Source organism: Squalius cephalus, assembly GCF_949319135.1.
Source record: "Squalius cephalus genome assembly, chromosome: 21".
NCBI lineage: Eukaryota > Metazoa > Chordata > Actinopteri > Cypriniformes > Leuciscidae > Squalius > Squalius cephalus.
In genome coordinates, this window is record NC_137142.1 from 12,848,254 (window position 1) to 12,868,835 (window position 20,582).

Consider the following 20,582-nt stretch of genomic DNA (forward strand, 5'->3'; position numbering starts at 1 on the left):
CTCTTGGTTCTTTTGTTCTGGACCAAAATAGAAAGTGATGCATTTAGTTCCTGGCTCGTTAGCATTCACACTGTCATTTTTTACACCAAACCTAAATATACAAAACAAACAAAACAGCTTTTATGGCGAATTTTGCGACTGAACTTACCGAACATACCAAACAATGTTGTGTGTTGGGATAAATGCGCTCGTTGTATGTCCGTACATATGATGGTATTTTTACCAGCTGAGAACTCACAAAGAGTTTATAAAATGTGTGAAGGAGTCAAAACCGCAGCAGAAATTCCTCTGTTGCACACAAACGAAGATCTGGTGCAAGACGACATGGTTCCAATCTCTGTACTGAACTGCAATGGGCAATATCACGACTATGATGAGAAAAACCAGGGCTGCGTCCAGAATCACATACTCTCTTAACTTATTTTGAACAAGTACTTCCTTTGCGACCTCCTTTGGCCTCATGGGAGAAGTATCCATTGTATTCACACTTCAGAATCTCTACCAGAAAAGTAGGACATTTTGAATACTCTTTTATGAATATTGTGAACTCAACACTGCATCTTGGATTGAAGCTATGGGGAACGCCATCAGCATGACTGGTGTCTGAAGCACATGTAAACACACCAATAGACCAATAGCAGACTGGCATATATCCCCTTTTGATGGCCCCAACGGTGGATACTAGGTGAATGAACTAGATGGTTGGGTCTTTAAGTAGGGATAGCACTCCCCTTAAAATGGCCCTGGTTTGACAATGCTAATAAGTAGAGGAAGTTCGCCTGGGGGCTGTCCCTCCTTGTTATCTGTCTCTCACGATGGTCATCACGACGGCCATTACTCCGGTACCCTCTTTGGGGTTAATACAAAACGAACTAAGAACGGTAGGGCATTACATCCCATCTATTTTGTTTGCTTCCCCTTCCCAACTACTGTTGGGTCTATAAGCAGGGGCGGTCATTCCATTAGAGGAGTGGGTCTTTAGACACATCTAGCTGACCTTATTTTTCCAAAATGGCAATGCTAACGAATTGAGGAAGTTCACCTAGAAAACAAAAAAAGTACTAAATAAATAAATAACTAGGCGCTGGCTAAAGCAGGTCCTAGACCTAGAGAAAAGTTCTACCTATAAGGGTAAGGTAGCGTCCCTTGCTCCCCTCGAAAAGCAGGGTTCCTCCCCCAGACTTCAGGGGTCTTTAAGTAAGGCTAGGCTGTGGCTGCTCCTTGGCGAGGCAGCAACATCAGAAATGGTAGCCGTTGAGGTTTTTTTAACATCTTTTGTAAGTTGCCCTTTGAGCCGTAGATTTGAGTGAGGTGTTTTACTCCCTCCCCACTACCTTGAGTATTACCAGCTGCTTTGACATGATTATCAGGTTAAATGAATGTACGTGTGCAAAAGAGCACAACCTCCCGAGTGTCCAAACTCGCACAGTGTACGCCCACTTTTAGTAGAGCTGCAGCTCCCCTCCAAATTCCAGAGGGGTTGAGTTTATTGCAAGAATCTGTTGCATCTAAGAATATGTGCCATTCTTATACTACAGCCTTTTGTATGAGAATCAAGGTTGATTCTCAAGGTCTCCCCCAGAGGTAGTGTTAATGGCCAAGGTCGCAGTTAAAAAATTCATTTCAGATCTTAGGAAATGTCAATCATTCCTGGTTCCTGACGTCAATGGTGATAATTCAGGATATGCAAATTAGCTGGCATTCAGTTGAAAAACAATATATATATATATATATATATATATATATATATATATATATATATATATATATATATATATATATATAGGCTACATTTTGCATTCCGAACTAAACAGAGATAAATCTATCAAACAATCCAAATATTTAGTATCAGGTTAAGTAGCCAATAGTAATAGCCAAGTAGTAAATCATGGGATCTCACACACAATGTTTCTTAGTAAACATGAGCCTGGATTAGCTCAGAACTAAATATGAAACCTGAATTTCATATTGGCCTATAAACCAGAACCATAAAATGCATAAAAGTTCTGCTCAGCTTCTAATGCATTCACATGTACTCTGCTTTTGTGTGTTAATGGCTGTGGGTTCAAAGCATAATTGACAAAATTAGGTCTAATTATTCAAATAATAAATACAGCTGGAGGGATGGGGTAATATCATTAACATTAGATGAAACCACATTAGATGATTCATTAAAAACAATTGCATTACTATTCGTTTTTCACATGTTAATACATAAGATGGAGAGACCGGGAGATTGGGAGCTATAGAGAGTTTCTGTGGCAATGAATTCTGTGGCTTCCAAGAAACTTCTCTGTTCTGCCTCAGTGTCTTTAAAGTCTTTGATGAAGACTTCTTTCATCCAGTTTGGCTCAGGAGCCCAACAATGCAGAATTGAGAATTCTGTCTTTAATATGTAAAATATGCCCCATGCTCTCTTCTCTGGGTGCCATTATGCAAATTAAGATGTCAGATGATAAAGAAAGAGATGCACTTCCATGACAAGACAGCTGCTCACCTTTTCAATAACTCCATGTACTCTGCATGTTTGATGAGTCCTGTCCTCATCATGATGGTCTGGAAGCACTGTCTGTCGATGGCCCATAACTTCACACTGGTCACAGCTGAAACAAACATCAGAAAACACGGCATCAGTTTGTGAACGTAATCATAATCAGCACCCAAATCTTTTCTTACAATATGAACATGAAATTTAGACGTTTAATTGTCATACAAGTAATTCTGATTATCGATTTAATTGTCTGCCATTGAATTATTAGAAAAAAAACGGTAGTATTACCATATTTAACTTTCATACACAGTATAAGTTAAGGCACAATGAGAATTACATGAATACTAATATTTAAGCACTAAAATATTTATCAATTTTTTTTTTTTAAATTGTCCATTTTAAAATCATTATGCAATATGTTGTATTATTATTATTATTATTATATTCTACAAAAATGAATAATATAGGCTAAGTAAATAAATAAAGTTAAACTTATTCAGAATGCATGGGTAAGTAAACTGTGCAGTATTTATTTGGCTCAAAATCAGTGACGACCTCAAACTTCAACACATAAATTACACTAAATACAACAAACATTATATAACTGCTGAATCCAAACCATAATGATAAACAGCATTAAATGACTAAATATTTAGAAATAGTGCAGCATAGACTGTTGGATATTTCGTCATCAAAGTGTGGCCTCAAAGGAGGAATGCTGGGGCTGAAGGGATTGATTATTGCCTCTTGGTCTACTGAACTCTGACTCCTGCAGGAATGTGCACTTTTTTAAGACAGTCAGGTGAGATATGATGGATCAACAGCTGTCAGTGAAACAGAAACTGCTGTATGATTTTAGAAAACTTCAATGATATATTGAACCCATGTTGTTTTTCTGAGAGGGCCAGACTGCTGTCAAAGTAACAAACAGGTTTTGTGCATATTATAGACATTGCTAAAGCAATAAAAACAAGGTGACATTGATGTACTGTATGTGAAAGTGACTTTTTTTGGAAAATTATGCCTTTTGTTAGAATGTGTTTATTATTGATTTTCACACAATAACATACTGAAGTGCTTCAAACTGCACTGACAGTAAAAATTTCCAGCGGTGATGAAGAATAATCAGAAAACACTGAAGCATAAATAAACAGTGAGCTGTCGCATCTGAATACAGCCACTGACTCACGCAGAGGAATTCATCTGAATTTATGATGGGCTCAAATCTTTTAATAGTCTCTGATAACAACAGGAAATAAACAACCTTTCGAAATATAAAGGCTCATGTTTTTGTTTTTTTAAGAGCATTTATTATTTATCACACCAAGACACACATCCAAGTATAAGAACAACAGCATCTAGAGGAACAGTTTGTTATTAGATATAGAGCATGAATGTAGATTCCAGATGTGAAAATCATATTATTTTAAAGTTGCCATGAAATTAAAATTCACCATCTAATTTGTAAATGCAATGGCAGACAGAACATGAAGTTCTGAGATTAAGTTATAGATTAATTCTACAGCTTAAAAGCTACAATTTTCAGCTTTGAAAAAATAAATAATATAATAATTGTTAAATGTTAAATACAAATAGTCAAATTTCCAATGAAGAACTACTTTACCCATAGTACTTCAGAGGATTAATTAGATGAGTTGTTGCTGTTACCATAAAAACAAAAACTACACCAAATGAGCTCAGCAACAACCTACTACTTCCTAAGTATTACAAATCATGTATATATTTGCAATTTAATATAGGCCTATCTGAATACTTTTAAATAAAAAAGTAAATGCAAAAAATATATATACTGTATGATAAGAATCAGTGACTGCAAATCAATAATTTATATTGTACCAAGTTCTCTGTTCATAAAAAAAAGTAAGAAAAAAACTAAACTTAAAGTACAGTAACCTGAACAAGCACAACGGATTTTGGAAATGCTACAATTGTATTAACCCTCTGATGGTCCGCGGGGTCTTTTTGACCCGCAAATGACTTTTGCTCAAATTAAAAAAAATGTTCCCTTTGTCCAAATGGTATGAAACCTTCTACGGCTCTTAGCACTTTCTAGATCTACAAAAAAAAAAATAAAGTGGAATGATATCTGTTTTTATGTTAGCGTGACAAAATTTGTGACACTCGAGGTCCTCGGGGTCTCTGGAGACCCCGCAATCAAAATAGACAAAATTCATCATCAAAATCAGAAACAACGCAGAACACATCGACAGAAATGACAGAAATAAAGTGGCACACTTCCACCAATTCAAAAAGCATCCACAATGCTGAATTATTTTGCTCACAACAAGCGCACACACACACACACACACACACACACACACATAGAGGAATACATTTTTGAGACTATAAAAACTGTTCTCTTATCATTTGTAAAATAAAATCATCCAAAATGCAGTACCACCACAAAAATAAATTGGTGACACTGACACATTGAAAAATGTACACACACACACACACACACACACACACACACACACAGGAACATTTGTAAGGCTATAATTTGTCAAATAAAATCATCCAAAATGCAGTACCACCACAAAACTAAATTGGTGACACTGACACATTGAAAAATGTGCACACACACACACACACACACACACACACACACACACACACACAGACACACACACACACACACACACACACAGGAACATTTGTAAGGCTATAATTTGTCAAATAAAATCATCCAAAATGCAGTACCACCACAAAAATAAATTGGTGATACTGACACATTGAAAATGTAAACACACACACACACACACATACACACACATACACACACACACACACACACACACACACACACGCATACACACACAGGAACATTTGTAAGGCTATAATGTGTCAAATAAAATCATCCAAAATGCAGTACCACCACAAAAATAAATTGGTGACACTGACACATTGAAAAATGTGCACACACACACACACACACACACACACACACACACACACACACACACACACACACAGGAACATTTGTAAGGCTATAATTTGTCAAATAAAATCATCCAAAATGCAGTACCACCACAAAAATAAATTGGTGATACTGACACATTGAAAATGTAAACACACACACACACACACACACACACACACACATACGCATACACACACAGGAACATTTGTAAGGCTATAATGTGTCAAATAAAATCATCCAAAATGCAGTACCACCACAAAAATAAATTGGTGACACTGACACATTGAAAAATGTGCACACACACACACACACACACACACACACACACACACACACACACACACACACACACACACACACACACATACGCATACACACACAGGAACATTTGTAAGGCTATAATGTGTCAAATAAAATCATCCAAAATGCAGTACCACCACAAAAATAAATTGGTGACACTGACACATTGAAAAATGTGCACACACACACACACACACACACACACACACACACACACACACACACACAGGAACATTTGTAAGGCTATAATTTGTCAAATAAAATCATCCAAAATGCAGTACCACCACAAAAATAAATTGGTGATACTGACACATTGAAAATGTAAACACACACACACACACACACACACACACACACACACACACACATACGCATACACACACAGGAACATTTGTAAGGCTATAATGTGTCAAATAAAATCATCCAAAATGCAGTACCACCACAAAAATAAATTGGTGACACTGACACATTGAAAAATGTGCACACACACACACACACACACACACACACACACACACACACGCACACACACACACACGCATACACACACAGGAACATTTGTAAGGCTATAGTGTGTCAAATAAAATCATCCAAAATGCAGTACCACCACAAAACTAAATTGGTGACACTGACACATTGAAAAATGTGCACACACACACACACACACACACACACACACACACACACACACACACACACACACACACACACACAGGAACATTTGTAAGGCTATAATTTGTCAAATAAAATCATCCAAAATGCAGTACCACCACAAAAATAAATTGGTGATACTGACACATTGAAAATGTAAACACACACACACACACACACACACACACACACACACACACACACACGCATACACACACAGGAACATTTGTAAGGCTATAATGTGTCAAATAAAATCATCCAAAATGCGGAACCACTACAAATATAAAGTGGTGTGGTGACACTGGCTCATCGACAATGTGTACTCACACACTCTCTCTCTCTTTATCTCTCAGACACACACACACACACACACACACACACACACACACACACACAATTGAGAGTGTGTCTAGAATCTAGAATTAGATTAAAAATAAATGATTGAAATAAATGATAAAATCTTAAGACTCCAACATTTCTCTTTATAACATTTTGTTCAGGTTTGATTCTAATCATAATGTAACATTATTGAAAAACTGGGGGGTTTTTTGGTACAAAAAATGCTAAACTTTGACAAAAATATTTTATTTTTGTTATAATTGTGATTTTATAATATTTAGATATGAATCCAACTGAATCCAACTTGTGAAAAGATATCTTTCAGGTAGTCTAATAGCAAATAGCATATACTGGAGCTCTATAGCCATCTAGTGGTTAAAATTATTATTTTTTATTTTAAAACTGCATTTTCCAAAAAATGGGCATAAATGTTACATTAAACCATTTAAAATCATCCATGTTATCCCCATGAATGAAAGTTAGAAATCTGGGTCTTTTATAAAGTGAATTTTACATCAAATGCTGTTTTTTTGTAAAAAGGCTATTTAAATATTTATTTATTTATTTATAGAAATTTAAAAAATATCATAAATTCTCCAAAAACTGCACAAATGTTGAGTAAAAACTAGGGCTGCACGATTTTGAGAAAAAACCTAATTGCGGTTTTTCTGACAAATATTGCGATTGCGGTGCGATTTTCGATTTTTTTGGTTTTATTTATTTTAAAGCTTGAGTAAGCAAACTGTACTTTTTATGTAATAAATATAACCTTATTGTAAAGTGTTACTGATTAGTTATACACCGATTCAGACGTCTCCTGAGTTCACTGTTGGAAAGATCAGTTGTTTTAACCATTCATTAAAATGAATCGGTTCAAAGGAGTCATTAGTTCGCGAATTGGACGTGTCATGCGCGTTGTGTGATTATCCCAGCAGTTAGGACATGGACATCCAAGATTTCTGTCAACACAGAAAACATTTCATCACTGGATATTTTTTTCGTTCAATTAAAGAGTTTTTTTTTTTTTTTTGTCAGTTAAATGTCCGGAACGCTTTTCAGTTAAATTTATTTAGCACAATTCACACCCAGCGATAATTCAGGAAAAAAAAAAAATCTCCGAATGATCCACATGAAACTTTGGTCTTCCGACCTTTTACCACCGTGTCGATTTATTTTGATTAATATGTGCGAGGGAGAGAGAGCAAGACAGCGCTTAGTTTGGAGACGGTGAAGTCTTGTTTACATTTTCGCCTGGCTCCGAAGAGAGAGAGAGAATGCGCGCGCGACCGGCTCTCTCTCTCTCTCTGCTCGTTCTTTCAGTTAAACATGCGCCCTGTCACTCACAAGCGCAGCAGTTCATCTAATTACTCACCGATCAAATAAGACTTTGGCGGGACAAAAATTCACTTTGGCGGGCGCTAAAACAAGTTCAATGCAGAAAATTCATGCGTGAATTTAACTTAGTAGGCTACATGACCATGCACTCGCACAAATGCGACCACATAAAATTTTAACTCGCACATTCTCAAAAAATGGTCGCATATGCGACCATTTTGGTCGCAGTCTGGAACCCTGGTGTCGGTGGTGATTTTTAAGATGCTGGTATAGATTGGTAGTGTTTCTTCTGGATCTGGCCACGGCACGTCGACATATTTTAGCACTCTTTTGCTCCACGTCGTTCTTCGCGAAGAAAGCCGGTGCACTGCATACAACCTTGTAACTTTCCATTGCCATTTCTAATTGGCCAGCAAGCCAGGAACGCGAGATTCGACCATTTTGATTGGCTAATAGGTTTGTCACTCAAATGTCAGAGGCGGGGGAAAAAACCTCAGACTCCTGAGGTTAGGTTATTGCGGGAGTTAAAACCTCAATATCGATGCGATAAAGGTTAATCGTGCAGCCCTAGTAAAAACATTAACAAACAGAATAAAATTACATTTGTAAAAAAAAAAAAACTATTATCTTGTTACAAAATTAAATGTTATTGTCTGGGGTCTCTAGAGACCCCAAAGAACTCAAGTGTAGACATAAAAAAAGACCATCAGAGGGTTAAACTGTTGTCCAGGGTGAGTGTGTTTATTACATTTGCACATTGATATGCTGCCTGATACGTTGTGATATGTGACAGGAATCAGTGAGAAATGTCACGGGCATTACATTTTTTGATCATTCATCCTTCATTTACAATGAATGTTACAGACCCACCTACCGTTATCAAGGTGTTTAAGTGGATGAGATTTCTGAAGAGCTTGCTAGAATACATGCGTTCACTCATGCAAACTATTTTGCACAATTGACCAGCATCGGTTGAAAAATATTGGTTTAAAAACATATGAAAGGAGACAACTAATGCAAAGTAAATAAATAGCCAAAAAACCATCTGATTTTGTGAACATTAAACTGCTTTGTGCATTTAAAAGTTCTGGTGTGACTTTATGTAAATTCAATGCATTCATATAGCTAAAAAAAAGAGCAGGGCTCTAGCAATGCATAGGTTCCAATCTCAGGGAATACCTAGTTCAGGCATGAAACTCTAGATGGTGTGGGCTGATAGGTCTGACTCATTTGGTAGCGATCACATCATTATCTACATAGCACAGCTGATTGGTTGTTGTTGCATCAGCAGCCAATGGGCTATAGTGTTGCTGTTAGCAGTCTGCAGCGCGCTTTCAGAAACCCTCCACCTTCCCCAGCTCCACCTGTATAGATCTGCTAAGGGGGTTTATTCATGTATGTTACATGTGCAGCAGCAGCAGCAGAATGTCTTACATGCTCACAGCAATGTCTGTGGATGTATTGGAAGTAGCAAGTCTTGGTACTTGCTCTGCAGCAGCAGCAGTGTTGCATTTCTATTCTGCCAAGACCAAATACATAAACATTGCCATATCCATTACCATGCCAATCTCTATTACCATACCAATCTCCCAAGAGTTGTCATGACAGAAATGCATGAACTGATCAAATGTGTACCATAAATCCAACACAAGTCACTTTAGATAAAAGTGTCTGCAAAACACACAAATGTAAATGGTGCTTCAGTACCTTAGAAATCACTGTTCACATGACTGTTGGCTGTTCATTTGAATTATACCATGATTAGGATGCCTGAGTAAGTGCATATACATGCCACAGATGTTGCTTCCGATCAGTACATGACATCAAATTATAGTGAGAGCGATCAGAAAGCAAACATCTCCATATGCTTTGGAATCGTTCTCGCGGTACTTTGATGTAATACATCGATCAGTCTGTGTAGCGCCGCTACAAGTCGAACATACCTATAGTCCTCATTTGCCTGATTGTGTTCACCTGTTCCTTGTGTTTTTCACGCCTCACCCACCTACTTGTCTTGTCAATAAATTGTCACTACTTCTGCTTCTGGATCCTATCTCACACAGATCTTGACAGCTGCTGCTGGTGATGATTTATAAAAACTTGAACACACAACAATCTTTTTGGCTCTGTTGGATCGGCTTCTCTTTCCTCCTCTATTCAGAGCAATCAGAGTTTCTTTGGACATCCCTGCAATTAACTACAACACAGCATTTAGAACTATAGATACTGCTGATATTTGAAAAGATGATTGAGAGTGTCCTATATCAATAAAAGATAAACAGATCATTTTTAATAATAAAAATACTAAAGTTCTATTTTTAGCAAATGTAAAGCTCATCAAAAGTGAAATAAATAAGCCAAATCCACGCCTGTACAGTAGATGGCGCAGCTCAAACAAAGCTGTTCTGCCATTCTGGATTGCAGAAGAATACGACACAGGAGAAGAAAGTTGAACACTCCTACTTACAGTAGTCTGAGGAATGGCCGTGAAAGCCCCGAAACGTCACACAATAAATTTACAAATGGGAGCTCTCCGGTGTGTGGATCTTTACTTTGGAACATTCCTACTTAATCAATAAAAACAAAAACAAAAAATAAATACAAATGTGATCTTCATCTAAAGTCATTTTTGCTTATTAGTATGGTTGAATTGGATCATCGAAGGTCGGCAGCAAAGACCATTGGTTAATAAAGTAAGTGAGATTAAATACATAAAGAATATTTGTGTTAATTAACATTTAATTATTACAGTTTTGCATAATATTCTGAGTTTGCATTTCAATGTTTTTATTCATTTTGAACGAGATCTGTTTTTGTGCAAGTGAGAAGGGTAAATGCATGCCCAAAAAATGCGTGCGCATTACTCAAAAAAAAAAAAAAAAAAATTAAACCATTAAAGCAATGTTCAGAGAACTTCTCATAACCTAACGTTAGCAAAAAGTTCTTAAAACATATATTTGTTTGGTAAAATCAAATAAAAATTTCCAAGCTTTGTTTTGTTGCCAAAACTAAAAATATAACACTATCATAGAGAAGAAACTCCAGAGAAGTATTTTTACTCCCCTGAAAAAAAATAAATAAATAAATAATACAAATTTTGAGAAGCAAGAGACACACATCTCAGTTGCTTTCCATTGAATCATGTTAGGGTCTACTAAAAACATTTGTCATTTGTGATTTTTTCTTTTCCTAGATATACTACAGCTTTGCAGATGGGTTAGATCTATGTGCATCAGACAGATGAAGTATAAACAGAATTCTGTCTAATACATCTATCACAAGAGGCACTGCTAAAACTGAGTTCAGTTTTGTGCCTGACTGACTTCATCGGGTCTAAGCTAAATACTTCAGACTTTCATCTGACACCTTTTTTTTTCTGCCTGGAAGGAGAGAAAGAGAATAAGAGTGAGAGCAAGTAACAAAAAGAGAGGTACGAGCTACTCAACAGAGAGACAGACAGTCCTGGCAGATTTATGAAGTGCAAAACAGCCGTTATGCAGGCAGTGACTTTACTGTTTTAAACACCCACTCTCTGCTGTGTATTAAAGAGAGAGAGCAAAATCAGCTCCTGTTTGGATCCATAATGACATTCAGCCCTGTGGCAGATCAGAATTCATCAGATACACACAACAATTTAACAGCATCCACCTACACAACTGCCAACATATGTTCATGAACACAAACATTACTTGTGCTGCATTTCAAATTTACTCCATATTTACCTGAATCTAAATGCCTCCTTTAAGCTAGATCAAATATTTAACAAAACCCAGGACAGCTTCCATCCTCTGATTTATGCGTACATTTCAGACACCAGAACAAATGGTGATGGCTACACATGGACGCAGATCTCATTTCTGATCATGTCTGTATGGGTCTGCACAACATATGGAATATTCCCAATATCCACCTTTTTCCTGAGTAAATGATGAGCGGCGCCATGATGGATTCTAACTTCTATTTGGATGATGTCCTATTACGGTAGGAACCCATTGGTAAAACGGGGTAAAAATAGCGACTGAATTAAACCTAATTAAACAGAAACTTTCAGAACATTACTAAAAATTAAAAAGAGCACAGGTAAGCTGCGCTTACCTCAATAAACTGAAGAAATTGCTGGAAAGTATTTGCATATTATTATAATTATTATTACTATTATATGTAGTCATATAAATATTATTATTAAATAAAATAGCTGAAACTTTATGTACCCATTAAACAACATGCAATAGATTACAACAATAAAACATTTACAACAAATAAAACATTAAAACAATCAGACCAATAACAGACCAATAACTGATGAGAATGTAAATGTGTTGTCACGAATCGTTTGCTATGGCAAGCCGTTTTAGCTTAAATTGTACCCAGCGTTACTCGTCGTAATTGCATTTTTACTAGTAAGAATTCAATTAGAGAGCTCTACAATTCAATTCTTACTAGTAGCAATTACAATTAGAGAGCTCTCTTATTCAATTATTACTAGTAAAAAATACAATTAGAGAGCTCTCTAATTCAATTATTACTAGTAAGAATTACAATTACAAAGCTCTCTAATTCAATTCTTACTAGTAACAATTCCAATTAGAGAGCTCTACAAATGAATTTTTACAAGTCATATGTCTCCATTGACTTCCATTCATTTTTAATTACGGAGCTCTACAATTGAATTGTTACTAGTAAGAATACAATTGCAGAGCTCTTTAATTCAATTCTTACTAGTAAGAATTCCAATTAGAGAGCTCTCTAATCCAATTATTACTAGTAACAATTCCAATTAGAGAGCTCTCTAATTCAGTTGTTACTAGTAAGAATACAATTGCAGAGCTCTGCAATTATACATATTTTTATTTCTTTTTTTTTACTAGTAAAAAAGTTCAAACTAGTTTTTTACTAGTTTAATTAAATTAGAGAGCTCTGTAATTGCATTCTTACTAGTAAGATTTTAATTAGAGAGCTCTCTAATTGGAATTCTTAGTAATAATTGAATTGTAGAGCTCTCTAATTGGAATTGTTACTAATAATAATTGAATAAGAGAGCTCTCTAATTGTAATTCTTACTAGTAACAATTCAATTGTAGACAGTGTTCGATTTGTGTCAAAGCTCTTGGGGGGTATTATAATATTATTATATAATAATATAATATATATATTACCTAATAAATTATGTTTCTATTACTTTAGTTTTAATGAAAAACCAGGGGACCCCCCCCCGAGGTAATTTTTTTGGGCCTTATGGGGGGGTCCCTTGCTGCTTATGGGGACCCCCCCAGCCCCCCCTCAATTCAAACACTGATTGTAGAGCTCTATAATTGGAATTCTTACTAGTAACAATTCAATTGTAGAGCTCCGTAATTAAAAATGAATGGAAGTCAATGGAGACATATAACTAATAAAAATTAATTTGTAGAGCTCTCTAATTGGAATTGTTACTCGTAAGAATTGAATTAGAGAGCTCTGTAAATGTAATTCTTACTAGTAAGAATTGAATTAGAGAGCTCTGTAAATGTAATTCTTACTAGTAAGAATTGAATTAGAGAGCTCTGTAAATGTAATTCTTACTAGTAATAATTGAATTAGAGACCTCTGTAAATGTAATTCTTACTAATAATTGAATTAGAGAGCTCTCTAATTGTAATTGTTCCTAGTAAGAATTGAATTGTAGAGCTCTCTACTAGTAAAAATGCAATTACGACGAGTAACGCTAGGTACAATTTAAGCTAAAACGGCTTGCCATAGTTTGCACCTCGTTTGGATTATTGCTGTTTACCTGGATTATCTCTCTTTGCCTTGCCTCTGTTGGATATTGTTCGCCGATCATCTACCCACGTTTGCCCTAAGGATTACTCTGTGTCATGCCTCTGCCATACCTGTTTGCTGTTTATTGACCCTGCCTGTATGATGACCATGTTTTGGAATAAAGCCTTGCATATAGATCCACACGTCTCTCGTCTTGTTCGCCCCGTTACATGTGTACCTTGAAATGCAATGTAAGTTGCTTTGGATAAAAGCATCTGCCAAATGCATACATGTAAAAAAAAAAACAAGCTTTAGGAATATATTCATAAATAGTAGTGTATGTATTATTATTATTGTTATAATTACATTATTATTTAAGTTGTTTTTCAAGCAAATTTCCATCTTTGTTTTGGGCTATAGCCTATCTAACAGGTTAATTTACACATTTCTGAATTGAGAATGAATGGCTGTTATTCCAAAAGTGAAGTACCAAAAATAAACATTATATAAATGTGCATGCCGTTATTGGGTGCTATTATTGAGAATCTCCAATGGGTGCATGCATACATCATTTATGCACATATGATAATATTTTTTACCTGAATGATATAAAAAAAATAAATAATGATATGAGCAGGTTGATATGAGAAGGTTTTGAGCAGAACAGTTTCCCTGCAGGCCATCAACACCCAGAGATTCTTCCCAGCAGCGCTGATAAAAATGATGTTCTAAATTAACATGTAGATAGAAGCTGTGTGGTCAGAGGCAACGCACGTCCCAGCATGCTCTCTGATAGCACATGAGTTAATATTATTCATGAGGGAGAGGAAACGTATCACTACCAAACTTGCCCTGACACGACCCGTTCTCTTTCAACCCTACACTAACAGATTAATCTCCCCATAAAACCAGATTTAGTGTCATGATTTACAGCCATATTTTAAAAGTGACAAACATGCCATACACAAACACTTTTTCATTTACAGAGAAAACAAGACCAATCAGACATGCAAAAGTGCAAAAACAATATACACAGATGAGCCAAAACATTATGACCACCTGCCTAATATGCTGTTGGTCCTCCGTGTGCTACAAGACCCCTGAAGGTGTTCTGAGGTATCTGGCACCAAGACGTTAGCAAGAGATCAACTTGTTGGTCTGGCACATCTCTCAGATGCTCAATTGGGTTGAGATCTGGGGAATTTGGAGGCCATGGCAACACCTTTAACTCTTCATTATGTTCCTCAAACCATTCCTGAACAATGTAGACATTATCCTGCTGAAAGAGGCCATGAATGGCCAGATCCAGGGTTTCCCAGCAGAACATTGCTCAGAGCATCACACTCCCTCCACCGGCTGGTAGTCGTCCCACAGTGCATCCTGGTGCCATCACTTTCCAAGGTAATACACAGCCGTCCGCATGATGTAAAAGATAACAGGACTCATCAGACCAGGTGACCTTTTTCCACTGCTCCAAGGTCCAGTTTTGACGCTCGCATGCCCATTGTAGGCGCTTTCAATGGTGGACATGCACTCTGATTAGTCTGCGGCTATACACAGTCCCATATTCAGCAGAGTGCGATGCACTGTGTGTTGTGATACATTCCTCCCATAACCATCATTAAAATTGTGTATGACCTTTGCCACAGTAGACCTTCTGTTGACTTGGACCACACAGGATAGCTTTCGTTGCCCTCATGCATCGATGAGCCTTGGGTGCCCAACACCCGGTTTGTGGTTCCCTCCTCAGACCACTGTTGGTGAATTCTCACCACTGCTGACCGGGAGCAACACACAAGCCTTGCCGTTTCAGAGATACTCTGACCCAGTCGCCTTGCCATAACAATTTGGTCATTGTCAAAGTCACTCAGCTCTTTATTCCTGCCCATTTCTTCTGCATCTAACAGATTGATTATGAAAACTGATTGTTGACTCACCATCTAATCTACTCAGACCTTAATATGTGGCCTTGCTAGGAGATGATGAATAATATTCACTTCACTTGTGACTGGTTATAATCCTTTGGCTCATCAGTGTAATTTGACTACACCTGCAATTCCTGAAGGAGATGCCAGCGTTTGGAAGGTAGCAAATAAAATAGCATTAAAATGTAATGTTAAATTAAATGACTGATTGTGAGAAACTTTGAGACTGATATTGTGTTCTCTCACCTCTTGCCTCTATCCACTTTTCAGATTTTCAGATTTCCACAACAACTTTTTTTAAACCTAGTTAGAACTGATCAGTGCCATTGTTTTTTTGTTGTTGTTGTTGTTTGTTTTTGTTTCACGAGTTCACACTTACATATAACTAAATAGAGTAAAGGTTATGCATATTTGGCGTTATCCAAAGAGAGGGCTCCGAGCTCAGAATTTGGCCCGAACCCAGAGTACTCCCCCGATCCCAGGTTGGTTTAGAATTAATTAGAAATGAGATGGGGTGGTGGAGGGATGCTGGAAAACTGTCATGGAACAGAGGTAAGACTGCTGTGTATATATATGCACTGCAACTAATATAAACAGCAGTATCCAGGAAACAGAGCAGAGATTTCCATTTCTGCTATTTCTCTAGAGAAACGGTGCCATCTTATTTCATTTCAAATTTTACAACATTTTCTCAGGGACAATTCCTATTTATTTCAACGATAAGAACAACAAATATATGCAGTCTGAAAATGAAAATGAAATGGCGTCAGCGGGAATTGAACAAAAAGTACAAATAAAAAGTCACAACAGTCACTTTTTAAGAAAGATAAGTAGGTGGCAGGTGAACACACACTAAAGGCTGTTTTGCTATTTTGTGGCCTCTTCAGATTTCAGTTCCTTGACAAAGAACATTATGTACTATTATTATCATCTCAAACATGTTCTATTCAAAAACAAAAAGGATCAAATATAGCTGCAAGCAGCAATTATGGGCCAGTCAACCCAATGGCACAATGCAAGACTGAGCAGTTTCATTAGATTTGTTCAACACCACCAGTGGCAAATTTATGAAAATAAATGAGTGAATTCATCATATTTTAAAGGTAGGGTTGGCATTTTTTTTAATAAACACTTTTTGTTATACTGGTTTATTGTTTATTGTTAAAAGGATCCCCATTAGCTGTCACCAAAGTGAAACGAGCTAGTCTTCCTGGTCCACAACAACAACAACAACAACAACAACAACAACAACAACAACAAAAAAAATCACATAACAATGATAATCTAAAAGCAGTAAAACATTGTAGACATTATAAACATCATCAGAAATTATACAGAATAAATTACAGTATTACATGTAGAAAAAAAAACAACTTTTTAGATTTGCATATAAGCTTAGAATGTTATGTTAGAAAAAAAACAACTTGCATCACAATAGGTGTAGCTAATTGTGATTGTCAAAACATTTGGTAACTAAACAGAATTTTACACAATTTTCACGATTTCAATTCAATTCTTGGGATTTGATTTCAATCTTGATTCAATATTGACTCTTTGGATAAATATTAGGTAGGCTACAGTAGATAGCCTACATGTTAATTTTTCTCTAGAAAAAATATATCTCACATAATGCTGTAAACATACAGTACAGAGAGCCCTGTCAGCTGGTATTATTAAAGGTTAAAAATATAATACAAATGTAATATAGTGCACATATTTAGCAAAATACTCCTCTCTATAGCTATTTTTTCTAGTCAACTAACGTGCTGGTCATTAAATGGCTTTTCTGAGGTAAATGTAACGTTCTGTGACATAATTGTTCACCTGCAGTTTTATTGACCTCTTTCCATGGTTGAAAAGCACTGACTGATCAATATTATATATGAGGCATAAATACCTTTCAGTAAGTTGTACTGTATCTTTAAATAAAAAGTAACAGATGATCGGTTTACTTGAACTGAGGCGCTACAGCGATCGGTCACGTCACATTTACAAGCGCCAAAACTGTATTTATTGTCTGAATTTCGTAATAAAATGGACAAAACATGAGAGCTGAGAATTTTTTTCATATCAAAAGTAACCTGCTCTGTCTAGTCTGTCGGGTGTCAGTGTCCTCTTTGCTCCGTGATTTTTCTCTGCGTGAGAAAATGGATGTGTGGCGCGAGAGTGTGTGAAAAGTGTAAATTGCGCGAGTCTCACGCTGAATGCGTAGAGTTGACAGCCCTGCTTTTAGAAGGGGGATAAATCATCGGCAGCGTTCCTCCTTCCGCCATGCTTCTTCTCCATGTGAGGATTCATTACATTAGACTAGAGTGCGCATGCACACAGTGCTTCTACATGTGGGGATTGTTTACATCAGAGTGCGCACGTGTTTCGCGCAGCATACACGCAGTGTTTGTTTAAGCGGTTGATGGAAAATAAGCTAATGCGCATTCTATAAATCTAAATTCTGATCTATTATTTTTCACGGTATTTTGAAGTGCCCGCGATAACAATATCGTGCATATTCATTACCGCGGTTTATCGCATTACCGAATACCGGCACATGTCTAAGGGCGTGGTAACATCATCTGGCCATCATCGGCTGACCTAGTCAAATGAGAATGAACCTGATCACACCTAACAATATGGTTATATAAGATAGCAGGTTGAGAAGAAAAGACAGTGTTTCTGAAAAATTTAGCTGTATTGAAAACCAGCCTGTTCTCCACTGTTAACCATGAAAGTCGACGGTGCATACTGATAGTGTTTGTTCTGATGGGACAATGTAATACTAACTTGGCAGCTCTGTTTTGGGCAGTTTGTAATTTCTTTAGTTGACCTTTAGATGTAGATGACCATACAGGGGCACAATAATCCAGGTGACATAAAATTAAAGATTTAGCCACCTGTCCCACGATCTGTGTAGGGACATAAGAAAGACATTTACTCACCATAGAGATACCACAACCGATCTTCTTCACTATGATATCAATATGTTCTGCCCATGACAGCTGACTGTCTATTATTGGGCCCAGTAATTTTACTTTATCTACCTGTTCTATAGGTTCCCCAGACAAGTTCAAACTCATCTTTGGTGCAGATGACAGTTTATGACTCGATCCCAAGATAATTGATTTGGTTTTCGAGATGTTCAGCACCAACTTATTTCGTTTTATCCAATCAAAAATCATATTTAACTCAGCTGATAAAACATTGTCCAGTTCACCGACAGTTTTTGCAGCATAATACAATGTGGAATCATCAGCATACATTTGTGCAGTTGCTTTACACAAAACTGATGGTAAAACGTTTGTGAAGATGGCGTATAAGAGTGGTCCCAGGCAGCTCCCTTGCGGGACCCCACAGTCCAAGACCTTAGAGTGAGACCAGCTGCCAGTGTAATAAACCCGTTGCGTCCTACTTGTGAGATAACTCTTCATAAATTGGATGGCGGTTGGACTAAATCCATAGCATTCTAGTTTACCAATGAGTAGATTGTGATCTATGACATCGAATGCCGCACTAAAATCAAGTAATAATACTGCACCAGTCATCTTTAAATTATCCATTTCCTTGAGCCAGTCATCTGTCATTACTGTAATGGTGGAACAAGTTGAATGGTTATGTCTATAAGCATGTTGGAAATCTGTGTTCAAGCCGTTACATTCAAAGTATTCCAGTATTTGTGAGTGAACTATTCTCTCCATCAGTTTACTAAGAACTGGGAGAATAGTAGCCTAATAGGTCTACTGTTCTTCCCAGTGAGTGCTAGTCTGCCATTTTAGGTAAGGGAATAATTTTACCTTCTTTCCAGATAGTGGGAAAAACACCTTTCATTAAGCATGCATTTAATATTTGACATAACGGACCACAAACATAGTCAGCTGCCAGGCCAAGTACTTTACTGTCCAGTATGTCAGTACCCACTGAGCTGTGTTCGGGCAGGGACTTCAACAACTTCCTTACTTCCCGCTCCTCCACACTATTAAACTGGAAAGTGCAACTCTTATCTAACATCACATAATTTTTTATGAGCTTTAGGTAATTAGAATCAGTATTGTCCATATTCTGCCTTAGTGCATGGACCTTATTTATGAAGAAATCATTAAAATAATTCGCTATATCAGATGTTTTGGTCAGAAACTTGCCTTCTGATTCCACAAAGGAAGCCCCTCCAGTTGTCCGTCTCCCCATTATTTCATTAAGGGTTTTCCAGAGCTCTTTGCCATCTTGCTTTACATCATTTATTCTTTGCATGTAATATTCTTTTTCATCAATATATTCAGTTTTGTAACCTGATTTCTCAGTTGACAGTACTTGAAACTGCCCTCCACTAATCCAGACTTTACTAATGTAGATTTGGCTTCATCTCTTTCCTTCATGAGGCTCTTTATAGTCTCATTCAGCCATGGAGCTGGTCTCCGTATGGTGAGCGGGAGAAGGACACGCACGTTTTGCTTTCACACTAGCAGCGTTTGTCACGCACAGACAGAGTACTGTACTCTAAGTTGGCATTGCTAAGTTGGCATTGCTTTATTTCGTTTTCAAATACATTTAAGAGAAAAGACTTGTCAAGAAGCTTATTTTATTAATAATTTAATTTATATAACTTTTGGTTCATCTTTGTTTTTATTGTTCGGGCAACAAGTTTGTTTTTGGACATTTGTTTTCTTTTTAAATTGCTGTTGGCCATTTGATTGACTGTTTAAAACACAATAGATATCATCATTGCGCTTTTTGGGTAAAACTGCGGTGTATTTTGGCCATGATCAATGCATTGTGACTTCAATTCAGCGTAAGCGGCGCAGCAAAAATAGACTGGGTGCCAAAACTATCGCGGCACTGCCGCTCCTGCTCTGCTCCTGCTACGCGCTGCCGC

The 20,582-nt window shown here is 36.9% G+C and overlaps 1 protein-coding gene across 3 annotated transcripts in view; it reads right to left on the reverse strand.

The window, feature by feature from the left end:
* The window catches only part of prkg1a (protein kinase cGMP-dependent 1a), a 97,212-nt gene that overhangs the window by 32,469 nt on the left and 44,161 nt on the right, over window positions 1-20,582 (reverse strand). For all 3 annotated transcript variants that reach the window (XR_013819478.1, XM_079854419.1, XM_079854418.1), the window contains exon 4: window positions 2,498-2,603. Coding sequence is in view for 2 of the 3 variants with exons in the window: in XM_079854419.1 (XP_079710545.1) it covers window positions 2,498-2,603 (106 nt within the window). In the remaining variant the exon portion in view is untranslated. The remainder of the gene's footprint in view (window positions 1-2,497; window positions 2,604-20,582) is intronic.